Source organism: Gallus gallus, chromosome 11, assembly GCF_016699485.2.
Source record: "Gallus gallus isolate bGalGal1 chromosome 11, bGalGal1.mat.broiler.GRCg7b, whole genome shotgun sequence".
NCBI lineage: Eukaryota > Metazoa > Chordata > Aves > Galliformes > Phasianidae > Gallus > Gallus gallus.
In genome coordinates, this window is record NC_052542.1 from 4,500,201 (window position 1) to 4,525,369 (window position 25,169).

A 25,169-nucleotide genomic window follows, 5' to 3' on the forward strand; every position below is an offset into this window, starting at 1 on the left:
GCTATTTCAGCAACAAAGATTACTGGTCTGCATAGCACAGCTTTCCTGTTGAGAAGTACATACTGGTGTGTATGTATTTAACATGTAACAAGGGGAAATGGAGATCAAATTAATCCAAAATACATTGGGCTGCTGTGTGGCCATGCTGGCTGGAAGCAAGGTAATAGTTGTGATGTGTCTTCTGTAAGATCAACCAAAATCACCGGAGAAAGTCAAACTAGATTTTTAGATACATAAACCCTTCTTCAGCCTTGTATAACACTTTTATAACCTTATAAGCCAGTCTAATACTTATTACCTCTACCTATCAAGCTTGTCTTAACCAAGCAAAGATATCAGAACTGCAACTCTTACATTACATACTTCAGCAAGTCAAAAGCCTTATCTTCACATTCTCAGATTTAAACCCATGCCTATGTATTCTAGAAAAAAAAAAAAATTGTGGTTAACTGTAGTTCTTCGATGTCTTGACCTAATATTCCAATGCACTTACACAAAACCAAGGCACGTCCTTACCACCTGTCAGACATTTTCAAAAATGGCATCTTAAAAATGGAGAAGCTGATGGAACAGGCTAAGGAGCTTCTGCTGACTGCCAAAAAGTCATTTCTACTTAGCTAAAATTTGATCAGTGCCTATCTTCTGGTGCAAGAGATTTGCAAAAAGCACAAGTAACTTCTGCTTCGATGACACAATTAGCTTAAATTCTTAGAAAATAAAGGAAAAGGTGAATCAGAGATGGGTGATAAATAGGCAAATCTTGTATGCAAATAGGAGTACCAAAGCTGCAGAATTGTACAATCTGATACATTTTCCTACAGAAATCTTTAGTTACTGCTTTAGAGGAGCAGTCCAGTCTCTTTTATCCTGAAATACATAAACCACTACCATAAATTAGGGGGGGGGAAAAAAAAAAAGCAAAACCAACTGGCTGAAGAAAGGATACTGCTGTTCAGACTCCTCAGGCCTCTATATTTGGGAAATGAAAATTGAGAGAAGATAAATTTTGGAAATCCCCAAATAAAGTAGGATTGGTACATTGGCTGAGGCCTTACTTTGCCTCCTCCACAGGCTGCTCCTGGTCCTCATTTAACTGGAGCTGTATGTAATACTCACCAGGATGTTCACTTTAGCTTAACTACACTTAATATGCACCTCCTGTACTACTGGGCAAAGAAGCCAAATTGCTCAAGTACTCCCACCTAGTTCACTTATTTAGCGGAATATATCTTTAATAAATAAGCAAAACGGATGCTCTCATTTCCTTCTTTTAAAAAGGAAAATTTCCTGCCAACCCCCAAAAAAAGATATAATTTTGAGTCCATATCATTTTCCTCGCATATCAGATAAGAGCAGTTGCAGTCACTTAGACTTTTTCTGCATTTTTTAAATCCCCTGAATTTTAACAGTGCATTTACCAATAAAAATGCACTAGATCTATTTATCTCATGCCAACAAAATTTGAACAGTGCATCACATTATTCTTCTACCCATATTATAAACTGCTGTGTACATTAAGTGGATAATATTATTAACACTGATGTTTCTGTAGGCTATTCATAAAATAAATGGTGGACAAAGTAATTCCATCTATTACACATGGAGCTCAATAACAATCATAATGAGAAAATTGCAATAGACATAGTGAGTAATAATCAGAACTAAACCGACAACTGTAACAATATATCCTTTGTGTAAATGTTCTGATCATATAAACAGACTAATCTGCAATTTTTCATCACTGATAAACACTGGAAACCGGTCAGAATTCAGATTATATTTTATCCCTGTCAGTTTGTATCTAAAACAACAGCAAAAGCTACTTGATTTATTAACTTAATGAGACACAGATAAATAAGTTGTTCACCAGGATACAGTTATGTGCAGCATGACATCGTATCACTATACCTGCCTAAACACTACAGTTAGCAAAACGTAGTGTACCTTTCCACATATGTAGCTACAAATGCGACATACAGTTTTGCCAGCATAATGTCATAAAGCTGTACTGGGTTGTCAGTAGAAGTTATCTAAGGCTTCTTGTTAACATTTACAGGCACCATGTGATCCCAGTTTAGAGGCTGCAACAGTGACTGCTCATGACAGAACAGAGATTGGGGTAATTTTCTAGTTTGAGAGCTTCAGCGGTCTTAGCTAAATTTTTTATTACCTCCCATATTTTAACATTTTTCTTACTGCACATATAGGAATGCCTAGAAATGATTTGTAGAAGCATAGAAAACTATATGGCCTGCTATAAACACAACTGAGTAACGATCAAAGATTAATCAAGAGCCTGGCACATTTTGAAGAACAGTCATGATAGAAGCCCTAATATTTAGCATTGAGTCGAATGATACAAAATTTCTGCAGTATTTTGACTGCAGGCAAGATCTTCTGTAATCAGCAATCAGTGTGCTACTTATTTTTTTCTATACAGGAAAACACTAAGAGTGGCAAGTACCAACGACTTGTTACTACAGAACGGTGCCTTAAGGAAATGCCATCTCTTCTGCTCTCTTCTTCTTGGTAGACTTGCAAAACTCTCCAGTTAGAGACTAAAAAGGTTGAGGTGAGCTCCAGCTTCACAATACAGACCAGATGGGGAGGCTGCTGCAGTTGGCATAGAGCCCAAGGAGAAAGATCTACAGGGAGTTCAGAGAGGCAAATGTTTGACAGCGAGACAGGAGCTCTCCCCCAGACATCATCCATAGGGATACTTCATTCCCCTTTGCTTATTTTGTCACTGCATATGCACAGTATGACTGAATGTATTATGCATGGGAAATCATCACAGCACTGGCAAGAAGTCATTGAGCTTTTATTATGCATGCAAAGGTCTGCAATTTTGCACATACAGATAGAATTTGGATATCCCAAAGATTTCCAAAAGTAAATAGGAAAGGAGAGAAAACTAGGCCTAGGTCACAGGGGAAGGGATGATTCCACATGCAAAAGAAGTTTTCAAGAAATAAATGAAGAGGCTGTGAGCCGTTCAGACTTCCAGCCAGGTGCCTCTCAGAAGGACTCCATGGCCAGGTCCCTGCAGGGGCTCACATGCGGGTAGGCCACGTGAATTCTCAAGCAACATGTTCGGAATTTATTTTGTTAACTATGTTAACATTTCACCCTTGAATAACCTTCCACTCCTCCCCCCCCAAGAAGTACTTACTTCTCCTGCTCATTACCTTTCACAAACAAGTACTAACAGATGCCCAGATGAAAAAGAGTTGCCTTTAAAAATTGTTCATCTGCTTACATGCTAAATAGTCTCATCTGAACCCATGCAAATATAAAACACAGCATAACCACGATCTTTTTTCTAAAAGCCATCTCCAATAAGACTTCAGATGAGGAAAATGAAAAGGAGAGGAGCATAAGTTGTCTCCTGCAGTGGGTTTGGAAGAGCTGTTTCTCCTGCCCGCTTCAGCACAGCAGTCACAACTCTCTCTTTCCAGCCAGATTAGTACTGAAATTGGAGCATCTGAGCCCTTCGCTCATCATTTCAGTACTAGCTCCTTCTCAGAGTGACAGCAAGCCTTATAAACAGCAAGACACATGCAAATTCATTTATAATATAGTTTACATAACACTGCTTATGTTCCAGTCAAATAAGTGCTATAGTATTACACTGGAACCCAATAGGTGCTTGGCATTTTAATTCACATATTATTGATTCTCCACCACTCAGCTGTGTCAGTTGTCCACTTATTTAATCATCTCCCAAAATAAATACTACCTCACATGAACATTTTAGCATCTTCCAGAAAGTCCCTATTTGGTAGTTTTTGTTTTGCTCATTCATCGCTCATCGCCCAGCTTTGCTACTGACTCAGTTCTCCAATTCATTCTTAGGAATTGGATGATCTCCAGTTCTTAACATAACTTCTGTAACACACAAATATTAAAAAAAAGAAAACAGCAAAAACACTGATTATGAAAAAATGATGGTAAATACCTGAACTTGGAAACACAAATGGCTCCTTCAATAAAGTTACATAAAACAAGGACCAGCCAAGTGTAAAGCCAGTGTACTATTTAGTTCCATATACATCTAAAAAATTTAAAGACCAAAGTTCTGCAAAGCCATCTCTGGTTATTACCTTTCTGGGATACCACCAGAAACACTCCTAACACAAGATAAATCCCATTTCTTACATCTTCACTGTTCTTTCTCTTTTTAATTCAGGTATTTTAATTCATGCTTGTGCTGAAAGGTGAAAGATTAAAGTGTTGTTTTGATGTTTGGAAAACTGACAGTTGTATCGTTCTGGCTATAAGAAAGGAATGAAATGCCAGAACTTACAGGATTGAACACCACACTGCATTGATCTGCTTTAAGTAAGAATTAACATGAGCTTCCTAGTTTAATTACATTGTACTGCAATTCAAACCAGCACCAACAGAAGTATCGGTATGTCAGTAGTCAATGTGCTGTGCAGTGGAGTCTCACTCCTATAACATTGGTTCATCAGCAAGAACCAAATTAGCTCATTGAAGGGAACAGATTTTAAATTAATAACTCATTTTTCAATTTTCCCAGCAACTTTACACTTTTCATTACTTTAACAAAGTACTCATTAAAGAAGTGTGAACAGCTGAGACAATAAATTGAAAAGTAACAAATGATAAAAGTGACCGATTCAAGTATATGGCCCATAAAGCTCCTAAGCAATGGGAAGAAATTGTATTCATAAGAGAATGCGATAAATACATTTCATTTGGGTCTGTTTTATCACTTCAGAAAGAAAAAAACTTTGTGCTTCCCAACAAAAGACAAAATTATTAAGCAAGAACTCACATAAAAAGGATTTTATGCATTACATCACCATCTTGCAAAGGTGTTAACCATTTCTAAAACATCCTCCATTTTAAACGTTAATAGAAAGAATAACAGAATTCTTCAGTCTTAAATCACAAATATTAAGCTGTTGGTACTAGCTACATCCATGATTAGACTCTGGCTGTTGCACAGTACACAGTCACATCAGAAGTTCAAGACAACTCAAGAGATGTCAGCTTTTTGTGTACAAAAAGGCCACGGACAAGCAAAAAGCAGGGTTAAATGCACAACTTGAACCTTGAGTGTCTGAAGTTGTAAGAAGGAATCTCTTGACACATATCACGTGCCCTGCGATACCAAGGGCTCACACAATAAAAAAAATCTCTGCATTTCTTTGCAGCCTTGTTTAGTCATATAAACCAGTTCCTCCCTTCTACACTTGAGTATGTTATATCAGTAGCTAGAAATGTCAAATACTTCTATGGTAAACAGAAATATCCCAGCTTTTTTTTTTTTTTTTTTTTTTTTTTTTACACGCCAGTACTAAAGAAGGTGACAATATAATCTGCCTTGGGCAAGTCTATCACCGACCACAGTAGACAGGTCATTTTCCTTTTATCAAAGAGGAGAGTAGGTCATCACATTTTAGTGCATGTTGACACCACTGCTAGTAAAAAGAGATAAGAATTCAGTGCCCTAAAGGTGCCTTAACCTCTATTTTACCTAATACAGATATTTCACAGCTATTGCATTAAAGCCAGAAGAGAGACAGATTTGTATCCTGAAAGAATGCACTACAAAGGTCTCAACCTTTGTGACAAGCTGATATTTGTACTGCAGAGAGTGTAGGTGACAACAAAGCACTTCCCTTAAGGTATCCAGCCCGCCTTTATTTTGCGTTAGAGGATTTATTTTTCTCCTATAACATCAAAGAGGATCACAGATGTCTAACCTCTCAAGTACATGCACACAGTTTCCAAACATTTTTGGAAGTTGGAATAAAAACCACACATAAACCTCCTGCCCTACCAAAGCTAACTTCAGGAGCTTCTTTGCTTGGTGAAAACATTTTGCTTTCAGTCCAGATACTGTAACCACAAACAAAACAATGCCATTTATCTTTACTCACTGCCCTTTCGCTTTTAAACATTCAATTCCAATATCTAGAAGTCAGAAGATGCTTTTATGGCAGGGTTCTTCATATACGGACAACGCGAACAAAAGGACTTCTTCTATTTGAAAACCTACAAAGATGCAATAACTGAATAACAATGGTCAGTTTCTTCTACAAACAAGTAGGAAATGTTATTTCAAAGAAGGCAAAAGAACAATACCCTGGTAAGGAGAAATAGTATATTAGTTCTTAAAGATTCTAAGAATGTTTGTTTGTTTTTTCTTTCCCCCAGGAATACAGCTACAAGAAGTATAATTAACTCCCAGAAGAAATACAAGCTTGATTTGGACAGTGAAACAGCAAAAAACTTCTTTCTGAAATGGGAAAAACACATCACTTTGATAAAAGGTCCAGGCAATCTTTCCATTAGTTTTAGTAACATATTTCAAGGTATGTAGGCCAACAAAGCATTCTGTGTTTAGAGACAGCATCAAATACAATGGTTCATCATTTAAGCATTCACTATTTATGTGCAATTAAGCAGTAGTTTATTTGCATATATAGCCTAGATGTAATTCTCCTTTGCCAGGAGGTAATCTATAGGTACAGGTCTCATAAGAGAGAAACACCAACTAAAAGTTAGTAACAGCAATTAAAATTATTAAAAAAAAAAGCTATTTAGAGGAATGGTGATTTCCATGTGTACTAACCAACCACTTTGCTTGTCAAAGAATTTTGTACATTTATTTTACACATATATACACGTGTGTATATATATATGCATACACATTTTGTACTTCAGACAAGGCACATATTAACGCATGAGCAAAGTCTGAAATCAAAGAGTTAGACTGTTATTAAAGAACAATGCTATTTAAGACTAAGAGCAAGACAAACAAAACTAGGATCTCTATGACACAATCTAATTTTTTAGATCAGTGCACCTGAATAGAGGTTTCTTGCAAGTGATATTGTAAGCACAGAAACCTGGTTTTGAAAATATATGGAGGGCAAAATATTATGAAAAGAAAACTTAGTGCTATTAAGCAATCTAACCACTTGTATGATTTTATTGATTTTGCTTAACTACCATAAAAACATTTCAAAATGCAAAAAAAAAAGCATCTTATAGCCAATTAGCAAGATAATGCAATCCAACGATGCTTTGGATATTTGTTGTCCATTATGTCGAAGCTTTAGTGAATTGTGACTGATGATGATATTTATAGTCTGTGATGTCATTGTGATAAACATTTCATATGAAAAGAAACTGGGATATTTAGAGAAGATAAACAGATGTGCCTGAAGAAATTGAACAAATAAATTGCAGCTAGCTTGTTTTGCCCAAGTGACTGGTAAATATCATGCTAAAGCATAGTCTTCCAAACATGAAACCACTCTCTGTATTTGTTACTTTAACAGTTGGTTTAAAGGATTCACTTGCAGACAAAGCGTATGTTCCTGATTAGTCCAACACTACAAATGCCTTTCATTTAAATAAGGGTGAGCTTCAGCCCCAGAGTCTTCAGCATTCATTATTAGAAAACACAAATATATCTGCTCATTAAACATTTCCAACGTCAAGCATTTATTACTTAGTGAAGTCCATCCTTCTTATCTCTTTGTAATGAATTCCAATGCTCTTTCATTCACTGTATTCTCCAATTGAGAAAAAAAATGACTGTTTTACATGGCCTTGGGTTTCTTACTTTATTATGATAAATTCTATCTTTTCTCACACTCTTGGGGAGAGAGGGGGGGGCACCTGAAATAAATTCCAGCCATTTTAAGTTCTCACAACCACTTTACAAATCACATAGCCTGAACTCCTTCTATACTATTACATTACAGCAAGATCCCAAATAACAGTGCCGTTTGACAGCTAACCTCAGGCACCACTGGTCGAGCATCGTGCTGCTTACACTGCCGGCTGCAGAGCTGATAGGATACGCAAGACAAGCTGAGGGTTTAACTGGCAGAGCTGTTCAAATCTAAATTGTGCTATTTGAAACAGACCACAGGAGACAACAGTTCACTTTTTACCATGGCAGCAGATTCAACCTCTTGGCCCCGTGAAAGCCGCATGAATACATTCAGCACACAGGAAAAATATCTTCCTATATTATGATCAAAGACATATTCAATACGCATTTTTTATGCACATTTGAGCGTTCTGTTGACAGTCCTGGAAGTTAAGTACTATGGACTGCTGCACATGGGTTTCAAGCCGTGATGGAGCCCAATGGCAGGCTACTCCTGACAGCCCGATAATGACAGGCACGTTGCAGGCCGATGCCCGTCATTCACCAGCAGCCTGGCCTGCTCCAGCCGCTGCGCAGCGACTAAGTGGGCGGTCAGAGGTTAAGTTCTGCGCAGACAGCAATGAAGGGCAACTGTCATGCACCACTGAGTGCTGCGAGGCAGCAAGGAGTGGCTGTCTTCTGCAGAACATGCAAAGCGCTCTCATTCTGTCCAGGCAGACACGTATTTCAAGGTCCTAAATGAGACCGCTGCCAATTCATGAAGAGCCAAACTGACAGCATGCCATTCAAACTGTCTGTCACAAATTTCTCTTTTTCTTATTTCAAATCACAAATGCATGCAAAGTATAACGTTAAACAGACCTCTCAGCAGCTGTTTTAAACAAGCCGGATTTGGCAGAGTAGAAGGAGTGAGGAAAAAGACATCCAAACTTTACTTCTCTTTCTTTTAAAATTTAAAAATGTTCGAATACCTCACAATAATTTCTCCATTTCTCATGCAATGGCATGTCTTTCTGATGGATATAATTTTGGAAATATTTTGTTCTATTAAGCAATAGTGATTCCTCTACTATTAAAAAGGAGCGCCTTATTAATTAGGGTTAACACAATCACTTAGATTTGTAATTCTACATTTGTACATTAATTTTGCCACACAGGAGTACTTTAACACACACAAATAAACACTTTGCATCAGTCTCTAAATATCCCAAGCCTTTCTGTTATAAATGGTCCAATAACAGTGTTTTCTATTTGTTTAAAAGCACTGTTTGGTGTGGAGTTATGGCTTGAACAGTGTGATTAACAATGAAATGGCAGTATTTTGCATAAAACATATACGCCTTACTTTTAACTCATTGGCAGTAAAGATGCATATTTTTTACTTACACATTTAAATTATGTGATCATATTCACATTTGCCTCTATTAACATATAAAAGACTCCAGGAAAAATAGGAACACTTTTTATTATTAGATAAACAGCGATGCCTCTCATCTTTCATACAAACCCATGCTTGACACTAAATTTAATCACGCCGGCAAAGGATCATACAGGTTAGCTCCTTATGCCCTTTTCAATGAGCAGTCCATCTCTTCTGCACTTCCAGGGCCAAGCACTGCCCTTGAACAACAGACCGACATGCAAGCAGCTTGTTCCTCTTCAGCAGGTTGCTGGCATCACCCCATTTGTGACATTGCTGCTCTGTACCAATTGCTGTCAGGGTACCAATGCATTAAAGACCATATTCACAAGCTCTGAATCACAAACTGAAGAGAAAGTGAAACTTCATTATTCAGGATGAGCACATTTGGATCATGAAGCATTAAAGCCATTGTTCTGTCATGGAGGCAGACACACACCCCTCAAACCTTAAGGCAGGGACAACATTCCTATGTTCCATGGCACAAATCATACAGACAACACTTAAGTGAAAGGTGATGAAAAACTTCCTTTCTTGATCACAATGAATGGCTTTCAGGAAACCACAAGCACAAAATCTTAATCTAATGGATTTCAGACAAAAGGACAAATTTCAATACTTTTCTACATAGATAGGCTTGCAGGGGAAATCTCATCAAGATATTCTATACTCCAAAAGGGCAGGAGAGGATTTGCATGGTTATCGCTATCATATATCTTTTTTTCCCATTCACTTCTTCTATTTCATTTCTCAATCGGATCCAAATCAACCCTGAAGTATTTCTGCATTTTTCTCAAGTTTCCAGACCCTAATTCTGGACGTCCTGACTTAACTCTTCATTACTGAAAAGCATAACATCTACATCCCTTCCTGACTCTTTTATCATGTGGACACCTCAGCACTTAAGAGAACCACAGAATCATTAAGGTTGGAAGGATCACTAAGATCATCTATTCCAACCATCAACTCATGCCTGTAACGGCTCTAGACCATATCACTCAGAGTTACGTCTATCCTATTCTTGAACACCTCCAGCAATGCTGACTCCATCACCTCCCTGGGCAGCTTGTTCCATTACCTCACCACTCTAAGAAGTTTTTCCAACATTCAGCATGAACTTCAGATGGTCCAACCCTGTCCAAAAGGAACAGGAGTTACTGCATACACACAACTCAGTCATAAGGAATGCAAGCAATGTATCTGACGCTCATCATACACCATCCATTCACACACAAGATCCTCTTAAACTTCCTTTTGTACTTTAATTCGTAGTTGTAGAGGAGGAAAAAACATTCCCTGCCACAGAGGTGATTTATGAGGACAGTGCCTATGTGACTGTATCACAGGGCTATTCTTCACACAACAGTGGCTTTAAGTTTAGGAAATGAAAGACAGTATATACCAGAAGGTTGCCAAGCTTAATAGATTCTGCTGTAAGGAATGGGAGAAGTTAGTGCTAACTTAACATTTCTCCAGGTCCTCTTTCTGCCCAAATGTTTCACTGTCACCGTTGTTATGAAGATCTAGGATCAAAACAAAAGAACCAGTATCACCAATATGGTATACATTTCATATGCCATAAGCAAAAAACAGAGCAGTGAACATACGTACAAGGTATGTGCCCACTGAATTAGTCATTGTAGTACCAAAAAGAAAAAAGTACGCTCCAAGTGTATGATACTACAGAACAATATGAGCAATGGTTTTCAGTTGCAGAGCTGCTTAGACCTTATTACTGCTCACTTTCTGGCAACTAAAACCTTATCTGATCTTTACTTCAGCTTTCCCCCCCCTCAAAGCACAGCATTCACAATCTTTGACTGCCAAGATCCAGCGTATTAAATTGTTGCGCTCATCACAGCATGTATCAGAAGCAGTGGTTTAGCTTGAAGTAAAATCTTCTGCCATGGTAGACTGGAGTCTCTCCAGTGAATTACAGACAGAAGCTTCAGTATCTGTAAGGAAATATGCAAATCAGACCCCAAACTTACTATTATGGGTTGTTTGATTTCAACACAATTTTAAACCTTTGAACAGAATCAGCAACATCTCTTAATCAGATATCTTTTCAAGTATTCACCACATGAAGTACCAGTTGCCTGGGGCTTATGAAATAATACTAAAAACTTTATAATCATTCATTGATTTAGTTTTGAGAATAGTATATCATTTGAATCCAATGGGAACATAAAGAGCTATTTGTGAGGTCAACCACAGTACAGACAGAGGCTGACATGATATCGATGGCAAGGTGGAAAGAAATTGCCAAATACAGCAGATCAATACCTCGTTTCACCGTTACAGCCTTCTGCAGACATAAAATATATATCTTTACAGCTACGAAAATAATAATAATGAAAGTGGGAGATAAATGTTTCCCTCAAGGTAAACTATTTGATTAGCTGAGGGCAAAGGTGACAACAGCAGTTACACTGAAGTAACTTTACAGTCTTAAATAAAAGTGGTGGGATGAGCAGCAGACAAAGGGGCAAAATGAAACTGAGCAAATTCTAGGAGGTATAGATGTCGTTCTTTTATAAAAGTGCTGTATGTGTATGAAGGCAAAATAAGTTAATACTAAATTGGGTAAAAATTTCTTCCCACAGTAACGCTCCAGCAACTTCAAAAACACTTGTTTTAATTACAGTACTATCATTTCCTATCCAGAAGATTTGAGTAGTACATTTAAGAAAACTGCTCCAAAACACTGTACCATCACACATGAAGCTCTGCTGTACACATCTCTGCACTCCTGAAAATTATAGGGAAGATGCTGCTTGATACATGAACTGATATTAAGCAAACAGCATCTGCTCAGTTCATACGTTAATTGAAGGGAAAAAAGTTTGGTGTTCTGAGGCACAGAAAGAATTAAAGTAATCAAAAAGAATCTCATCTTTCAGAAGCTGTGCCTGTTCTTCCCTTGAAATCACCCATAAATATAGCTGATGGACACCAAGAAACCCAGGAAAGGGTTTTGCTTTGCCTGGATTTATTTCTGTTGCATTGCCATGATTGGCACATCCATTTAGGGCTTGGGAGAGACTTTGAATACCATCAGTAATTATGACCAACTCTACTGCTGCTTCCAGGCAGGTAACAGGAAATCCCCTTCACAACCAGAAAATGCAATTAGTATTTAGAATGCACTGCCTATCTCCTTACTATAGAATGCCAAAAGTTGAATTTGCGTTGGATTTTAAACACCTACTAAGGCCCCATTTGACCTTTTTTTTTTTAATAATAATTATTATTATTTGATAGCAAGCAGAGCTCAACAGTGTCTGTGAAGTTGCAAAAGAAAAACTTAATTTTCATAGAGAGATGGGCTACCCAGAAAGGTGTTGCAATATTTTTTCAGAAAACATGAAGTCTCCCTAAGTGATGGAAGTTAGACCAGTTAAATTAAGGCAGAGATAGAAAGGAGAGGGAATAAGTAGATAAAAGCTCTGGCAAAACCAACAACATGTTTATCTACTTGATGCTACAAAACAAAAATTCCAAATACGCATGGAACAGTACCTATTTCTTCAAAATTGTCATCCAGTTCGGCATACCGCCCCGCTTCTAGAACCTCCAGCATGGACTCCCTGGCCTACCATTGCTGCGATGTGGCAGGAGCCCATTTTACCAAGTCTGATGAAAGTTCAGGGTTAATGGAACCATGCCCTGTGAGGTTCACCTGTTCAGCAGTTTCACAGTGTACCTGCAACTGCAATTATACTTGTGGCACACAACTAAGCCAAAAATCAAAATTCCACTTGGATAAAGGCTATGCAAGTTTCAGATATGTGCTTATATTCTTAACATACAAGTCTATGAATGAAAAGAGGAAAAAGATGATGCAGGTGAAAAATTAAAAAATAGAATAACCAGGCCAAGAGGGCATATCCTCCGTCTATCCAACATGGCAGATGTTAAGAACAGCTCCCATTCACTAGCTTATGTCACAACCACTAGGATCAAAGTAAACTGAAGCCCCTCAGACCTCTGGCACTTGATTACTCTGATGTTCCTCTCATATGCAATGGCCTTACAGGCTACAGTCAACAAAACACAAATTCATGTTTTCAGTATCCACCCTCCTCGCATCCTCAGCTCCAAGATGTTACAAGACATAAAACATAGATCTGTTCTTATTTACAGCAAAAAACAAGAGACTGAATGTAAAACAACATGTTTAATAAATCTGGGGAGTCTAAGTACCAACATAATTCAGAGAAGCAAGATAGACACGCACTCCTTAATTAAGTGGGTGATGTTCTAGTTAAAACAAAAAGACAACCCTGGGCCATTGCTAAGATTAAGCACTCACTCTTGCAAAGGAAGTTCCTACTATCAGCAATATAAAGGCCTTAAATCACAAAAAAATAAACTATCTCTTAGTCTGGATTCCAGAGTAAGTAGAAAGTCGGGACACAGACTGATTTGGATTTACACATTTTCAGTTATAACAAGTAATTTTACAGAGGATTAGTATCTTGATGGTCCGATCAATACTAGGCACTGCTGCTATTACAGATGAAGAGAAAATTACCCCTCCAGTAATAAAGTGTGTATGTCTTGGTTCTCCTTCATTTGCCGAGTCCATTACTGTAATGGTTCCAGCATTAGCAGCTGAGGCAATTTAAGCAGTAGGAACGTGATGAATTTAAAAGCAAGGAACATTTGCCACTCATTCTTTCTTGTATTTTATTCTGCATATGCAAGGTTTCTACTTGACCATTTCCAATACACAAATCTTGTGTTATTTTACTAACAACACTATTTCTTAATTATTGTCCCATTAATAATGAGATGGGCCAATAATGTGATTACCACAAAAATTGCTGCTGGCATATTGGCTGCTGATTCTGCAAAAAAAACCTGCACACCACCTTACCTAAGCAGAAATATGACATGACAACAAGCTTATTTAACTGTATCTAAGCTGTTTCATTAACTTTAATTTGCTCAAATAAAACTCCTAAAGGAATCTACTTAATCTGTCAATTGGAAAATTTAATGTTTTTATATCTTAAGAGGCAGAACAATAACAAAAAACAAGAAAACAATGAAATATTTGAACAAACTCTGAATAGACGAAGTTGATACACTTCATGGTCTGGGTAATATTTTTCCATCACTGATCCTAAAATCTCTTAAGTATTCTGAGAATACTTTTTTTTGCCCCTTGGTATTAATATGTTGAAGCAACCTATTTCATCTCAAATAAATAATCTTTTCCAGACAGTAAAAATGAAGATGATGCAGGAAACATAACTTTTCATCAAAATCTCAGTCAAGCTACTATGTTCCCTGCTACTCCTTGTAAATAAAACACATGCAAAGCTTTGGGTTATTTAAAGCTTTATATTGCCTTGTCACTTTGTCTAACGTCTCGCAAATGTGAAATCACACATGAATATCTTTGTAAAAGCCTTGTGAATATTCAGATATGTGCATATTGATGCATTTATTATTTGTATAGCAATAACTTTATTGGATTGGGGTCCCAGCTGCACTGGGAGCTGTACAAATATAATAGTAATGCCTGTGGAATAAATTCTCTGAAGCTGGTTTTGGTTTCTCAGCAATGTGAATTAGCATAAACAGCTACACAAGGTAATTGTGAACTGGGCCATCAATGTAGGCCTTTTCAAGTAAAGGAAAATAATACTCCAGACTAACTGAGCATCCCATTTTTCTTATGGCAGTGTCATGCAGCCTTAATATGCAAACAGTAACAAGAGGAAGTATATAGATGTAGTTCCTAGAACTTGGCATATATCATACTGAAACTTACTTCAAGCATTTTTGATAACGTAAGTCTTGAAACCAGCTATGCGTTAGAGATGAACTAATCAAGATAATAGTCTAACAGCACTGCAGCTTTCCTCTCAAGTTTAAGAAAAAATTATTCCCAGTAGATTCCCCACCAACACACTTGTGTTTGCTTCTATTTTACATGGGACCCAGAAGTTCACTGGAAGATGAACAGAGCAACAACGCAAAGAGAATAAAAATAACTATAAAGTGACTAATAAAAACTGAATTTTAAAGTGTCTCCTGTTAACGAGTAACATCTCCTCCAACAGATAATATCTGCTGTGGGGAAGACCACAGAAGTTGATGGCATGCGACAACCCCAAAGGTGGGATGTGTTCTGTGACTCACTTTAGAGTCAGAGGGATACTGCACAGGACACAACCATCCCCAAGAACAAACCATGGAATCATTAAGAAAGTCAGAGAATCCTTGTAAACAACCTCTAAGATCACCAAGTCCAACCATCAACCCACCACCACATGGAGCTTAACACAGCTGGCTATGATTCCTCAGCTTGTTTTCAGATCCTCTTCCCAGTAATGACTTCGCATCCTTCTCCTACAGGAAGGAGCCCTCCTGGGCTTGGATCACCACATATAGTCATAAGCAGTTTCATTTCAGCTGGACATTCCATTTCACTCAATCCAACTGGGTGATTTACAAAGTGGAAAATGCTGTATAACAGCACTGCACTCTGAAGAAATCCCTACCACACATCCTTGGAACTGAAGTGCTACTCTACAACAGCATAAATCAAAACTGGTCATACCCATGAAAATTTAAGAGAAGGAATAGCTTACCATATAAAAGGAGCATATCCCGTAATTACAAAGCTAAAGCCAGTTACCAGGCTTTGGAAAGACACCATTTAGCAGTGCACAAGTGTTGCAAAACACAAACTTTTATTCAAGATTTAATTCTCCAGACAAGAGAGACTGCCAGAAGCATAAACCCAACCAGCCCCTTGGTCCAACCACTTCCCTCGCATTAGCAGGCCCATAAATCCTGCTCTCCAGAAGATGTTGGGTTAACCTCACTCATATTTGGGGTGAATTAAGAACTTTTTTTGATTAGGACCTAAATGGAACCCCTGGCAGTGCTAATGCAGTGAGAACACACTTCCTCTACTTTCAGTGTGGATTTCCCATCCTTGGAAGCGCCTGAGGCCAGGCCAGATGGGACCATGGGCAGAGGTTGGCAACCAGCAGACAGCAGGGTGGGCATTGAGGTTCCTTTCCAACCCAAAACATTCTATAGTTCTGTGACTTTTTGGTGGACAACATAACAAACCAGGGACTGAAGGGAGAACCTAGCTTAGAGCCAAGGAGACCAAAGATAACATCAGTAGTTAAGGAGCATAAAAAGACACCAGTTTGTATTACTGCAGGAGGATGATGATCCCTTAAAAGAAAGGGTTCATCTGTTCCTACATAATCCCTCCTGCTTCCATACCCTTTGTTTTCAGGCATTTTGAGGGCTCCTTTCTTTTCACTTTCAAAACACCCAAAACTTATCAACAATAAGGACTTATCCTAACTCCCAAATATGTTTGAGACAAACTGTGAAATAATAGCTAAATTCAGGCCTTAGATGGACAGCATTAATGTACAAACAAAAAAGGTATATATTATTGTAGTTAAATTACCTTGGACTGGATGGGACAACTTACATCTGTGTGCTTTTACACATACATAAGGATTACAACAGGACCGAAACCCTTAAGTTACTGCTGCTTTTCAGCAGAGAGGGAAGGTGGAGGACTGTGAGGAAGAAAGCCAGCTTGGTCCTGGAGAACTGAGAAGCAAATTAGAGAACCCGTCCTTTTAGTTTTCATTCTATTAAAGCATTTAGATGCAAACAGCGAGAGCGACCCCCCACTGTGAAATAACCTCTAACAGCAACAATTTAACAGCAACACCAAAACCAGCGTGCATCCCACGCCAAGTTAGCTGAAGATTACCTCAGAAACCTGTCTGTAGCTCCGTAGCAGAACGAGCCTCCCGCCCAGGACCGCCCCGCCATCAGTTTGCAAACACGCACCGCTCCACGCGAGCACAGCAGCGGCGCTCTGCACGGCGCTCGGGGAGCGCAGCGCATTGCAATGCGCGTAACAGCGCTGCTCCCGGGCACGTTGTCCCGGCACACCGTGAACACGCGGGGGGTGACACAGGAGATGTGGAAGCGTTTGTTTCGGACGGGCTTAGCAGAGAGTAGCAGTGCTTTACGTTGGTTGATAGAAGTGTAGCTACGTAACACATCGTCGACAGGATTTTACACTTACCGCAATGATTCCCCCACGCGGCACCTGGCGCTCCTTTCTAAAGGAAATACCCAAAGCCCCATGAGCAAAATCCCTTGCCGTTAGCGAGGTGTGAGGCTGTTCACCCTCCTTAAACGTGGCGGAACCCTCAGCCCCGGGAGCTCGGTGACCCCGGGCACTCCGCGCGGCGCGGCCCCTCCGCCCCACTCCGCACAGCCCCCCTCAGGGCCGCGGAGCACGGCTCTGCGCGGGAAGCGCGCGTGCAGCACGAGCCGTGCCCCTCTACAGCTCCCGCCCGAAGCGCTGCTGCTGCGGTGCCAGTGCTGCTACAGGGACTCGGAAACGAGCGAACCCTACGCTGCCCATCCGCCTGCAGCAGCTCTAGGGCAGGGACTCGCCCTAACTGCCTTCCTAGGGACGGAAGGGGAGCAGGAAGCAAGGCGCAGATACCTTCAGTTCCTTCTCCCGCTCCCCTGCTCTCCTCTTCATGCTGCCGCCTCCACGCGCAGCACTCACACGCGCAACCCCGCTCGCGCCGCTCCACCGCCTCCCCCCTTTCAGAACACTACAACCCCCAGCAAGCACCGCGGCAGGAAGCGCCGCTTTACCACCGGCCCTAACGGCACCGCGCCGTTCGGCCCCGCCCAGAACTACAACTCCCATCAGGCAGCGCGCAGTCGCGTTCCCCGGAACTGGTTGAGACCGGTTAGCAACTGCCGCAGTTAGTAGTGGAGTGCTAGGACGGAGCGGGCTGGCGGGAGCTGTGAGTACGGAGCTGGCCGCTCCCGCTTGGGACGCGGCGGGAGAACGGCGGCGCTGAGGCAACATAGTGCCGCCTGCGCAGGGAGCTGAGGAGCCGGCTCTGCGCCCGCCGCCATCGAGGAGACGCTGGGCATCGCGTTGTGCTTTGCTACTGAAATAGCCCTGAGGCTCTCCTCAGCTGTGGTGTCTGGCACACGTGTAACGAGTAAAGCCAACCTTGTAGGACTCGGAAGAGGGGTTCATTCCTGCGCCCGAGGGCAAGAAAAAGCCCAGAGCGCTCCTTCTCTTTGTGAGGGAATAACACCGCGTCCCTCCGCCCCTCGGAATGTATCGAAGGCAGGGCTGAAAAGCCCAGGAGCACCTGTACGGTGTGAGGAAGGTGAGACCTGGGCTTTGGTATTTATTGGTGTTTCTGTAGGACCGGCAGGGCTGTGCGGTCCCCTTCCCTCAGACCGCAGCAGGATGCGGCATTCTGGCCCCTTAGCGTCCATAGCAACCTTCCCCGTTCTGTCCCCTGAGAACGGCTCACTGTACCCGTGCCCAAAAGGTGAAGCGTGTGTGCTCTGAACAAGCAGTCAGTGCGGTTGTTTTAGTTGATAAGGCCAATAAAGTGCAGACATCTATCTTGGAGGAGTCAGCTGAGGAGGCAGGTGGGCTGGGAGCACACTGCGATAGGCTGAGGAGCCTGGGTGGGCTTCTCTCTTCCCTTTAGCAGAGGCACAGCGTGGTTTTGTGACAAAAGCAGCATCACAACTGTGGGCAAGGCACGCAAAGTTCTAAACTGTCTTAAAAGAATTAAGTTAATGCCTTAGTTTTTAAGGTATCACTAGAAAGTGCCCCTTATTGCACCCTGAGCTGAGAACTTCTGGAAATTTCCATAATCCCCCCTCAGTTTTGCCCCATTGGAACAATACTGGGGAGCAATGTGCTTTGTGGGCCTATAGCATGAGCTCATTCTTAGTGCTCTCATTCTTAGCGTGCTCATTCTTAGTGCTATCTGCTCTTCCATACCACTGCAAATTTGTGTGCTTTTTTTTTTTTTTTTGCAGTAATTTGTCAGATAGTGGCTTGTAGCTGCTGCAGTGTGTAAGTTGGTGTTTCTGTAACTTTAATCCCTTTTTTATTCTTGCTTATACCCTTTAAACTCTTTATTTTTGATTCTCACAGTTTAATTCCAGAGATATGGAGAAAATTTCTCTCTTTCTGTGTGAAGTTATTTTTGTGGGGGGTTTTTTGGGAACAAGAGGGCTGAATTGGCATAGGGAAATGTCTCTTGGAAATAAATGATTTAAGTTGTTGAGGTTGAGTCTGAGACATGGCTCCATCCAGTTGCAGATGGTATTTTTATAATCTTTCTTGCTTTATTATGCTTTAAGAAACACTGAACTCTTCAATAGAATTCCTTGTTGTGTTGTTGTACAATTCCATCAGATTTAATCACTTAGGAAGTGCTTTTCAAAGAAGTACTTTGGAATTCTGTGGAGAAATCTCACAAGCTTTTAGAAATAATGCTGGAACTCCTGGCTGCAGGGGAGATGATGATGTTTCAGTGTTTGTGATTGAGATTGTGTTAATATTAACAAAGTAACTGTAGGACACATCTGCTGTTCAATGTATTCCCCAAGAAAGAAACATGAACAATGACTTTCAGTGATTACTAGAGACATAAGTTATTTATATTACTAACAGAACGAATTTTAATATCAGATGATATGCCTGTAGTTATATTTTGCCTAAAACCAGGTGGCAGGTTTAAACTATGTGTATCTAAAATACAGTTTTTCATTAAAAAGTTTGTTTTCATTTTTTTTCACTTGCCTTTGGATACAGAAGAAAGCTGAATGTTTTGTTTCTGTCACTTCATAATGAAACAGCTAACTTTTCATTTCGCTATTGAGAATATTACCTGAGTTTACTGGACTTTAGATTTATAACAAGTCTATTTTGCCATTTGTTTGCTAGTCATGTTGTCTTGCTAATAAAACTGTCTTTCATGTACAGCCCTGCTATCTTTGTTTGCTTACAATTTGACTATTTTTGTGTTTCTGTCGCATGTGGTAATGGATTACTGCTGACACATCCTTGTTTGTCTATATATGCAAAGAACAAATGTGTGTTTGGTTGTTGGTTAGTTGTTGCTATTGTTTGCTTGATTGGTGTCCTTGTTTTTAATGAGTGGATTTCTTTCATGCTGAAAATAACAGGTAGACAACTGTAGTATTACTGTAGCGAAGTTGGGTGGTGTTTGTTTGTTTGCAAGAGACAAATAGTGCAAAATCAGCTTTTTTTCCTCATGGCTGTTACTGTGCTGAAGTTTTTGAAGCTTGATTTGATAGACCACAAATATTATGGAGTGGTGGTTGTGAAGTGTTCTAGTTCTTGACCTCTGTGAAACTGCCAAAAATGAAAAAAATAAAAATAAAAAAAATTGCTATGACGAAGGCGCTCACATCCTGGAGAGAGATGTAAGGACAGCATCCTCTCCGTGGTACCAGCATGAGGCAAACTTGGACTGATCAGTCGGAGTTGAAGGTTTCTGTAACAGTGTTGGCAGTGACACATAATGTTGTCCCCAATAGTAAACTTAGATTGAGAGAAGTCAATGACTGCATGTAGTACTGAGTTTACACATAACAAAAAAGTTTGGTGGGAGCTAAGAATATTGAGGAGCTACTTGACAGTTTGTCATCAGAATTGTTCTGGTGATTAAAATGTCAGTGTGGTATGGGCCTCAACATTGTGAAGCTTATTTCTGCGACCAACAGCAATGAAACTGCAAATAAAAAATTCTTAATTTACTATCTCAGATCACTTCAGGCATTTATACCACTATGAGAAAGGAGAATTTGTTCTATACAGAAGAAAAATTAGATTAGTATGTTATAAATAGTGAAAGCTGGAAATAATCCTTTCTCCAAAATTTTAATGAATTAAAAAATCAGATGATTGGAAGCAAAGTTGAGTTAATCAAAGGTTATATTCACTGTGGTGTAAGGAGTTGAATGTCTGTGAAGAACAAGATAATATGGGTTCTTGTCAGGCTGAAATAATGTAGGAATTTATCAGGAATGCTTACATGATATTACGTAATATTTATTTGCGGTGTTAGTATTTGAAGTCTTTAATAACTTTGGTCAATGTAACTTGTGCTTTATAGTTTTGTTGAAAACTGCATTTAGGTTATTCCTTTTCTTTCCTTCTGAACAAGCCATGAGGAGAGTTGTTTGTGATAGAAGACTTAACTGGCTGGAGAAAAATGTATCTGTAGCATCAGTTTTGGTTGTGATAGAATTAGCAGACACTTCCTGGAATGTCTGTGGATTGTACTGTGTCACTTTGGTCCTCTGACGCTGATTTTTCCTGGCATCACTGTTAGTTTCCCAGTGCTTTTTTAATTTACTGTGGATTTACACTGGCTCTTTATATTGGTGCGTAACTGCAGGGGGGAAAAAAAAAGATTGTCCAATTTGTGTATTTTTTTCTTCTTCCTTTTTAATGCTGTTTCTGCCTTAACTGACTGTATGGCCATCATCTAATTGTATGTATTGGAAAAGAAGAAACAGTAGTTTTTTACATCTATCTTCATACATTAATCTGAAACTAATGTAGTGCTTCCTCGCATTAATACCTCCCTAATCTCACTTTGTCATGTAGCTGAGTTTTCTGATGCCTGAAGAAAGAAATGTGTTCAGATTTATGAGAATCGTTCATCGGAAAGTCTCTATCTTAGAAAGTAATTTCTGCTATGACAGTGATTGAAAGAAGACTAAGAGAACAGTGGGCAATGCTGAAATGACTTCATAATCCCCAGCACCTTTTTTTTTTTTTTTTCATAGAGTTCCACTGAAAGCATGGCAGGTGGCATTACAGTCTACCAGTTGATGCCTTAAGCCTTCACCTGTTTCTAAACAAGTGAACAATTAAATAAATGTCCTCAGGTCCCTTTCCCATGAGCCCTTAGACATATGTATTTAGCCCATAAATTAATGAAGAAAATGGAACAAGGAAGTTTAAAAAATCTAATTCTAAAAACGTTAAGTAGGAGTTATTAGAATAGAAAAGAAGCCACAATAGAAAGAAATTGCACAGCTTAATGTGACATGATGTTTAGCTTGAAAGTTTAGGTTGTCCTGAGCCAAACAATTGAGGAAGGAGCATTTGCAGTTCTGTATACTGTTTAATATATAATGTGTATTTCAGGGAATCTGTCATTATTTTTAGATGAAGTAATCGTAGTCACAGAGCTTAAGTCACAGATGGAAAATAATTTTATTTGAATTTTGTTATTCACAGATAAGCCATGTCTGCTGTAGGTGATGAAACGGTGGGTGACATGCCTGTGAGAGATGTTGGTCCAACTCTACCAAGAGTTAGAGGATTACTGGGTTTGTACCAGCTGCTATGTATTACCATTATAGACTTTGATCTGTGGCTTCTTTAGGTTCTTTCTGAAATGTTTCTGACATTGACGCTCAGAAAATTAAGTTCAAATAACATTGCAAATCTGGATTACATTCTGAAAGGTAAAAGATACTATGACCCATTCTTTGTTCGTGTTACTTGTTATAAGAGAGGCACTGCTGCAAAATGTTACAAACTGCATATTCTTCATCCTTCCTGGGAAGAAAGAGGGCTTTTTTGCTGAATTGAGAACAAGGCCAGACCCATTTAACAAAATGGGAACCAAAAGTAGGAAGTAATTCTGACATGCTACTAAGTTGCTATTAGAATGGAATTACTGGCTTCAATCTTTTATCTGAGTGAATTTACAGAATTATGAGTTAATCTTTTCAAGTTTTGAAACAATATGTTTACTCTGAAACATATTAGAAAGAATCCTGGTGGGAAGGGTCATCTTACATGTTACTGCGTTTGACAGTACCTTGTTATTTGCTAGACAATTTCTTTTTTGTTGTTCAATAGATAACCAGTTTGCTATATCATTTTAATTACTATTTTTAATCTGTAAGAGGTGAGAAAAAAAGAATTTATATAACAATAAATCTGAAAGAAATCAACTCATACAAATGTAAAACATCAAATTACTTGGGAACTTCCAATATTCAATATTTCAAAATGAGAGACTGGGTTTTGTGTTGTTGAAGTACATTACATGTATTGAAAATAATCTTAAGTTATGTTTGTTTGGCTTGAATCAGCATCTGCACGAAATGTTAAAGCTCGGCAAGCTGTATCGCAGTTCAGTCGAAAGGAGCTGGAAGATAAATATCTTCAATTACGTGATGAAAACATCTCACTTAAACAGCATGCAAATAAGCAAGAGGAAACAATTAAAAGGTATGAGCTTTATTTATTTTTTTTTTAAATTCTGGTTTTATTTCAGTTTGGAGTAATTCTTTTGCTATTAATTGTCAACAAACTTACAATTACACTGATTTTTCTCAGAACACTCTCTAAAGTGGTCTCTTAAAGCTTGATATTCCCTTCTGCCCAATGGAAGCTTCATGTAATGCATTCTACAATCCTTGCTCACAAGGAGAAAACAAGGAGAAAACAAACCCTAATTCATGGGAATTGTATTGGTACAAATGAAACAATTGGAAATAATGTTATTGTGACAACTTATCAGGTCTTGTAGTCATGCTTGAGGATTGAAGAGGGTTTAGTCAAAAGAAGAGTTCACCTTTAACATTTTCAACAAATACTGAAGAAGGACAGGATGGACATGAATGGTGGTAAAGGTCAATCGGAATTTAGGAGGGTAAAGAGATTTCTATTAGAAGAAGAAAAGTGAAGTAGATGTCATGTTTCAAAGGCAGACATGTGAACTTAAAAAAAAAAAAAAACAACAACAAATGTTCTTATGTATTGTTTGTATGGTTTCAGTGTTGACAATTTGTGTTATGACAGTTAAAGAAATAAACATAGGCATAGAGTTGTGATCATTTTGGTTGTGTACTTTTCAATTAAAGAAATATGGAAATAGGTTTCACTGCTTTCTTATTATAGTTAGCTTCGGTCCATTGGGAATGTGAGCGCTAAACATAAATGCAAAAATGTCTCCTTCACTTTTAACTGATATTTCAGTAATGTTTTTGTCATTACAACTATAAAGGGCTCTTTTAGATGTCTTCACAGAGACTTTGGACGAGTAGTATAGAAGCATCAACATTTTCTATCCATTTACTTGCTTTCTTAGCAAAGTTGCTTAATCTTGGTCACAAGTGAGATGTTCATAGGGAAATTGGTATATGAATTACTACTACCTTGTCTCTATAGACTGAGAAAAAAATTCTGGGCTGTTTTTTGGAGAGGTGAGAATTGAAATGAGACCTATGTCATTCAGTTGTCAGTGGAGAAATTACTTGACTAGAATAATATGGAACAAAGGACTTCATTTTTAACTTTTAATTCTGCTTAGCAGATGGAAACAAGGAGAGCTGTACGTTATGATCAGTGAGCTATCCAGAAGTTACAATTTGAGCCTCCAGTTAAACACTAAGCACAGTGTAAAAATTTTTATACTGATTCATAATATCAGTAGCTTTGCCCCAAAAAAATCACTTAGTGCAATTCATTTTTGTTTTGATTTCTGATTGTCTGTGTGTATATGGGATGCTTTTCTGTTGGGCAGTATTTAAAGCTCCATCTAGAAAGTTGTAAAGTTGTACCTTTATTTGCCAATTTGAAGCTGGAGCCTTGAGTACATAGTGCTATCTAAGTATGTACAATAGGTATTCTGGGAGCCGAAGAAGGGTCTATGGAAGTCTAATTATTCATCAGCACTTTCACCCTAGAATCTAAATGGTCTGTGCAGAAACATTCCACTTTGATCCTTCTCTGTCTTCCTAGAAGTTGAGTAACATTTCGCCTTTTGTCAGTTTGTTAACCTCAAAGTGCCTTTACAAATACGGTCAGCAATCCTTTCTTCAGGATAAGAGATACCTTCACTGAAGCCCTAGGTAGCATCGCGTGTGTGATGCCATTGTACACAAACACATACAAGCAACTTCCAGTTTATTTGCTCCAATTTAGTGCTGTACAAGCAATTTCAGTGTAGGTTCAGCAGAACTCTGTGGTGTTATGCTGTGTTCATGTAGTGCCGTTCCTGAGATAATTAACATTTACTAAATCTAAGATATCTTCTGATCTGAAGCTAATGAATTCCTGGAAGGGCATCTGGAGATACTGCCACTTATTTTATACCTTTCTAATGTCGGAAAGGTTCTTTCCTATTGATTTCAGTAGTCCGTGAGTCAAGATCAAATAGACTAGCTTAACTTCCATCTTTTTCATCA

At 39.0% G+C, this 25,169-nt stretch overlaps 2 protein-coding genes across 9 annotated transcripts in view; one reads left to right on the plus strand and one right to left on the minus strand.

Moving 5' to 3' along the window:
• The window catches only part of FTO (FTO, alpha-ketoglutarate dependent dioxygenase), a 222,448-nt gene extending 204,538 nt beyond the window's left edge, over positions 1-17,910 (minus strand). The window contains 1 exon segment of one of the 2 annotated variants that reach the window (NM_001185147.1): positions 17,599-17,717. In NM_001185147.1, coding sequence (NP_001172076.1) covers positions 17,599-17,637 — 39 coding nt within the window. In that variant the 5' untranslated portion in view covers positions 17,638-17,717. 2 annotated transcript variants of the gene reach the window in all.
• Positions 17,847-25,169, plus strand: part of RPGRIP1L (RPGRIP1 like) — a 63,133-nt gene continuing 55,810 nt past the window's right edge. For all 7 annotated transcript variants that reach the window (XM_001234247.7, XM_040707176.2, XM_025154313.3 and 4 more), the window contains exons 1-3: positions 17,847-18,289; positions 22,204-22,295; positions 23,070-23,208. In XM_001234247.7, coding sequence (XP_001234248.4) covers positions 22,211-22,295; positions 23,070-23,208 — 224 coding nt within the window. In that variant the 5' untranslated portion in view covers positions 17,847-18,289; positions 22,204-22,210. The remainder of the gene's footprint in view (positions 18,290-22,203; positions 22,296-23,069; positions 23,209-25,169) is intronic.